The 6,247-nt window shown below is 53.5% G+C and overlaps 1 protein-coding gene across 1 annotated transcript in view; it reads left to right on the top strand.

The window, feature by feature from the left end:
• Positions 1–4: 4 nt before the first annotated feature.
• Positions 5–6,247, top strand: part of LOC104537673 (polypeptide N-acetylgalactosaminyltransferase 6-like) — a gene marked incomplete at both ends in the record, with an annotated part of 7,007 nt that continues 764 nt past the window's right edge. The window contains 5 exon segments of the mRNA XM_010180619.1: positions 5–24; positions 1,599–1,771; positions 4,422–4,571; positions 4,663–4,859; positions 4,862–4,899. Of these exon segments, the coding sequence (XP_010178921.1) occupies positions 5–24; positions 1,599–1,771; positions 4,422–4,571; positions 4,663–4,859; positions 4,862–4,899 (578 nt within the window).

Below are 6,247 nucleotides of genomic sequence, written 5' to 3' on the forward strand. Positions count from 1 at the left end.
GGGCCCCGACAGCCGCCCGCCCGAGTAAGAGCCCGTGTGGCCCCGGGGGGATGAGGTTAGGGGGAAATGAGGGGTGGGAGAGCGGGATGTCACCGGGCGGTGGTGGGGGATTGAATGGAGGGAGGGCTGGAAAAATGTCTATTTATTGCCATTTTATTCCTTACTGTTCCTATGGCCCTTTGCCCTCTTACTACGGCCATTTACTCCCCACCATAGCCATTTATTTACCCCTTACTATGGCTCTTTGCCTCCTTACTGTGGCCCTTTGCTCCCCACCATAGCCATTTATTTACCCCTTACTATTGCTCTTTATTTACTTCTTACTATGGCCCTTTGCCTCCTCACTGTGGCCATTTATTTACCCCTTACTATGGCTCTTTGCCCCCTTACTGTGGCCATTTACTCCTCACCATGGCCCTGTGCCCCTTACTATTGCTATTTATTTACTTCTTACTATGGCCCTTTGCCTCCTCACCGTGGCCATTTACTCCTCACCATGGCCCCATGCCCCTTAGTATTGCTATTTATTTGCCCCTTAGTATTGCTACTCACTATAGCCCTTTGCCCCCTTACTATTGCCCCTTACTATGGCCCTTTGCCCCCTCCTATGACCCCATACTTCATACTATTGCCCCTTACTATGGCCATTTGCTCCTTAGTATTGCTATTTATTTGCCCCTTAGTATTGCTACTCACTATGGCCCTTTGCCCCCTTACTCTTGCCCCTTACTATGGCCCTTTGCCCCACTACTATGCCCCTCTGCTCATTACTGAGGCCATTTGATCCTCTCCATGGCCCTGTGCCCCTTACTATTGCTATTTATTCTTACTATGGCCCTTTGCCCCTTACTGTGGCCATTTACTTCATACTATTGCCATTTGCTCCTCACTGTGGCTCTTTATCCCTCACCATGGCTCTGTACTCCTTACTACTAATAATTACTAATACTAACATGTATTTGTCACCATTTTTTCCCTAATTTTGTCCCTTCTGGAGTCAGTTTTGAACAGCAACATGTAAAACCCTTGTGCTGAGGAGTTTCTTTGTGTCTCTGTACCTGCTCGCAGCTGGGTGGCTCTGGCATCTCCCCCCCACCCCCGCTCCCTTTTTCCCCTCTTTTATTTCAGCCAGCTCCAATAATCGGACTTTTTCTTTTCTTAGCCAAGTGGAACAAGCCCAAACCCCGCTGGGGCCAGGGGGGGGCGGCGAAGGAAACGCCATAAACTCAAGAGATTTCCTCCATGCGCTGGATTAAAGCGTGGGCCCCCCAACCCCTGCCTGCTCAGGGGTGGCAGGGGGGGATTTTAAGGGGAAAAAAGGCTTGAATAGGGGTAGAAACCTACCCCTGGTGTGGAAACCACCCCCCCAGATTATCCGTGCTTAGCAGGTGTAGCGGTGACAGCGGGGCGGACACAGGGGCCAGGCAGGGATGGGATTCGCTCAACCTATGGAAATCAATCGAAATCAAAGCAGCGATGAGTCGGGAGCCGCTCTCCTGCCGTGGGGTTTGGCGGGGGGGGGGCAAGGGGGGGGGGAGGACAAGGAGTGTTTTGTTCCCCCCCACCTCACTTAGCCCCCCTGTTTTTCTCTCTCTGAGGTGCATCGACCAGAAGTTCAAGCGGTGTCCCCCCCTGCCCACCACCAGCGTCGTCATCGTCTTCCATAACGAAGCGTGGTCGACGCTGCTGCGGACGGTGTACAGCGTCCTGCACGCCTCCCCCGCGCTGCTGCTCAAGGAGATCATCCTGGTGGACGACGCCAGCACCGACGGTGGGTGGGGGGCCATGGTGGGGTGCAGGGGGCATTAGGATGCGATGGGACACAAAGGGGCCACGGTGGGATGCAGGGCTTGCAGTGAGATGCAGGGGGCGGTGGGATGTGGGGGATGCAATGGGACACAGTGGATGCAACGGGACAGGGTGGGATGCAGGGAACTGGGATGGGATGCAAGGGGGCCATGGTGGGATGCACTGGGACGCAGGGGACCCCAGTGGGATGCGGGGGCCATGGTGGGATGCCAGGAGATGCAGGGGGCTGAGAAAGGATGCAGGAGGCAGTGGGATGCAGGGGAATACAATGGGATGCAGCAGGATGCTATGGGATGCAGGAGGCCATGGAGGGATTCAGGGGGATGCAGTGGGCTGCAGGGGTCGTGATGGGAGATGAGGGACCAGGATGGGGTGCAGGGGGTCATGGTGGGATGCGGGGGATACGATGGGACAGAGTGGGACACAGAGGATGCAGGGGGACACAGTGGGATGCAGTGGGCTGCAGGGGTCGTGATGGGACACGAGGGACCGGGATGGGGTGCAGAGGGCCGTGGTGGGATGCAGGGGATGCGTGGGATACAGGAGGCCGTGGTGGGATGCCAGGAGATGCAGTGGGATGCAGGGGTAGGGATGGGTTGCAGGGGGATGCGATAGGATGTAAGGGGATATGATGGGACGCAGTAGGATGCAGGGGCCGGGGTGGGACACAGGGGGATGCAATGGGACACAGATGGGCTATGGTGGGATGCAGGAGACACAGTGGGATGCCAGGAGATGCCAAGCATCTTTCCATCCCTTGGAGCAGTGGTTCTGAGCCACTCAGAGGAGAAGTAGCTACTGGGACATTACTGGGATTGCGCTGTAGAATCCCATTTTCTGTTCCGAGCTGAGTTTCTGCAGTGTTTGATTTAGTGAAAACCAGGTTGTGTCATGGCATTGGCTGGGGTAGAGCTCTTTTCCTCATGGGAGCTGGTGAGAGTCTGTTCTGGATTCATGTTACACCACATATTGATAGCACACCACGTTTTGGTCCTTGCCCAGCAGTGTCCACACTAACTCAAGGGCTGGCTTTCACTTTTTCCCTGTGCTCCTGGTTTCTTTTGGATTTTGTTTTGGGTTTGATTTTTCCACTTCTCCATGCACAAGGGGATAGGAAAGAGTAAAAGCCTGGGGTTTTTTGGGACAGATAACCTGGGTATGATCCAAGTTGGCCAACAGAACATAAAGGGATTTATCCTATACCATAAGCATCACACTTGCAGTAAATTGAGGAGTTTGCTCAAGTTGACCCCTCTTTTTTGGATGGCTGAGCTCAGTCAGTTCCCAGGGTTTACTCCGTGCTCTGAGCAGCCCGGGATGCATCCCACGCTGTTTCGCCTCTGCCATCGAGGATTTTCCCTTCCCCGGCGCCACCATTAACTCAGCCCTGGAGCAAAACCAGGCGCTTCTCCCACATCCCACAAATACCTCATCCGCTAGCTGCAATCCTCGTTAGCTACGCCCAGAGCTAATTAGCGATGGGGTTCATCAGCAGGGCGCTGGGAAGGAGCAGACTTTGACCTCGCCCCGCAGATAAACGCGCCCTTTCCACCTGCTGCATCCGCATGGGCTCTCAAGGAGCAGAAGCCTTGGGGCGCTGCAGGGTTTTAGCGCTCGGCTCCTGCTGCGGTGGGGACGTGGATGCTCAAGATTTGGGGTCCCTCCCCAGGGCGTCCCATTGGCTGTTCACAGCTTTTGGCTTGGCTGTGTCTGCTGAGGAAGGGGAAAAAAATCCCAGTTTCCCAGAGTGACACCTTGTCCTCTGTCCCTTCCACTGGTGACAGCTTGGTCGCTCCATCCTGGTGACACTTTAGCCACAGGGCACGGGACTTTCTCACGCCATTGTTCCTCTCATCCCTCTCTGATGCAAAATCAGATGAGGCTGGTGGTGGCTTTTGTGCAAAACCCGCATTCTTTAGCAAAAAAACAAAAAGTGGGGATTTTGGGGCAAGGAGGGTCCATGTGTCCCTGGATCTGAACCTGGGTGCAGGGTCTGATAGCAGTGAGGATGAGCTGGTGGGACATGGGGGTGGGCTGGGGGCTTCAGGATTGGGCTGGCGGGATGCAGGGATGGGTTTTGGGGTGTAAGGATTGGGCTGGTGAGACACAGAGTTGAGTTTGGGGGCAGCAGGGTTTGGCTGGTGGGATGCAAGGGATGGGCTGATTTGACACAGGGATGGGTTGGGGGCAGTGGGGATGGACAGGGGGATGTGGAACTGGGCTGGTGGAATGTGAGGATGGGCCCATGGGATCCGGGAATGGGCTGGTGGGGTGCAAGGATGGGCTGGTGGGACACAGGGATGAGCTGGGGACGTGAGGATGACCAAGAGGATGCAGGGTTGGGCTGGTGGGACATAGAGATGGGTTGGGTGCAGCGAGGACGACCAGGGGAGCATGGGGATGGACAGAGGGACACAGGAATGGGCTGGGGACATCAGGGTTGGGCTGCTGAGACACAGGGATGAGTTGGGGGCAGTGAAGATGACCAGGCGGACATGGGGATGGCCAGGGGGATGCGAGGATGGGTCAGTGGGATGCAGGGATGGCCAGGGGCACACAAGGACCATCGTGTCCCTTCTCCAACACCGGTTGTTCTCCCCCCATCACCCCAGAGTACCTGAAGGCCGAGCTGGATCGCTACGTGGAGCAGCTGCAGATCGTGCGCGTGGTGCGGCAGGAGGAGCGCAAAGGCCTCATCACGGCACGGCTCCTGGGGGCCAGCGTGGCCAGTGGCGAGGTCCTGACCTTCCTGGATGCCCACTGTGAGCACCCCCAACCTCCTGGGTGGTGTCCCTACAGGGGGAAGGGGTGAAACCACCCCCATTCCATGGTGACCCCTTCCCCGTGCCCCAGGCGAGTGTTTCCACGGGTGGCTGGAGCCCCTCCTGTCCCGCATCGCCGAGGAGCCCACAGCCGTCGTCAGCCCCGACATCGCCACCATCGACCTCAACACCTTCGAGTTCTCCAAGCCGCTGCAGAACGGGAAGCAGCACAGCAGGGGCAACTTCGACTGGAGCCTGACTTTCGGCTGGGAGCTGGTGCCTCCCCGTGAGAGAGGCAGCGCAGGAAGGACGAGACCTTCCCCATCAAGTAAGAAATCAGGGGGTGGGGGGGTGATTTTGAGCCACGTCGGAGCCGCTGTGGTGGTCGTAAAGGATGGAGGAGAACCAGAAATGCCATTTTTGGACCCAAAAGCTGCAGAGTGACCTGGCTGAGCTTAGGGAGGGATGGCCCAGGGTAGAAAACCACCCCTGCCTCCGGTTGCATTTGATTTGATTTTTAATTTTATTTAATTTTTTAGTTGAGTTTTAAATTTTTGAGTTTTAAATTTTTGAGTCTTAAATTTTATTTTAATTTTCACTTTTATTTTTTATTATTTTTTCCTATTTTCAGGGCTATAATTTTTAATTTATCATATTTTTTTATTAAATGAAAGCTTAATAACGTCATTCTGGGCCATCAAAATGCGTTTGGAGCCCCCCGGGCTGGCTGTGACCCCGCGCCCCAGCTGCCTCTGCCCCCTTCGTACCCCATAACCCCAGTTATTTTGGGAGGATTTAACATTTCCCTGTGCAGAGGAAGATCACTTTAGGGGTAAAACCCTCCCAGAGGTGTTCCTGGAGTCACTTCAGGACCAAAGAATGAACCCTTGAGGTGGTGGCGATGCTTTGGTTGGCAGCAAAGCCCTCCCAGCGCTGCAGGTGGGTGCTGGGTGCTCCCCTCATTTCGGTGCCTTCAAACGGCTCCCAGATCTCCCAGGGCCTCTTCAAAAGAAGTTCCCTAAAACAAAATCTATGGAAATCCCTGAGGAGGGAGGAAGAAAGGTGTAAAAAACCAAAGGTGTAGTAAGTAAGGTGCTGGATAATTTTTTAATTACTTTTTATTTAGTTTACCTTTTCTTTAATTTCTTTTGCCTTTTTCTTTAATTTCTTTTGCCTTTTTCTTTAATTTCTTTTGCCTTTTTCTTTAATTTCTTTTGCCTTTTTCTTTAATTTCTTTTGCCTTTAATTTACTTTTTTTAAATTTTTCTAGTATTTTTAAAATTTTAAATTATTATTTTTTCTGTTTAATTATTTACTATTTATTTATATTTAATTTTCCCCTGGTATATTTTTCCACCCCCATGCACTACACGTAGGAACACCAGGGTTTCCCTGTCGGGTTTTCTGTGTTATTTGAGGGTTGTTTTGCCCCTTCCCAGCAGAGTTTCTCCCCAGGGCTGCTCGGTTCTGGGATTTGGGGTGGTTCAGACCCAAGAGGGGATGCTCGGAGCCATGGGCTCCTGCAAAGTCTCTCATTAAGGTTTAATTGCCCTCTTGCACCTTCTCCATCACGATAACTGGGTGCAGGGTGGGCAGCACCCAGGAGGTCACTTACGGATCAACCTGCACCAAAATCTGAGTTTTCTGCCCTTCTTTTGCTCTCAGAGAAGCCCTGG

The sequence above is a fragment of the Mesitornis unicolor genome, unplaced genomic scaffold, assembly GCF_000695765.1.
Source record: "Mesitornis unicolor isolate BGI_N332 unplaced genomic scaffold, ASM69576v1 scaffold31123, whole genome shotgun sequence".
Taxonomy (NCBI): Eukaryota; Metazoa; Chordata; class Aves; order Mesitornithiformes; family Mesitornithidae; genus Mesitornis; species Mesitornis unicolor.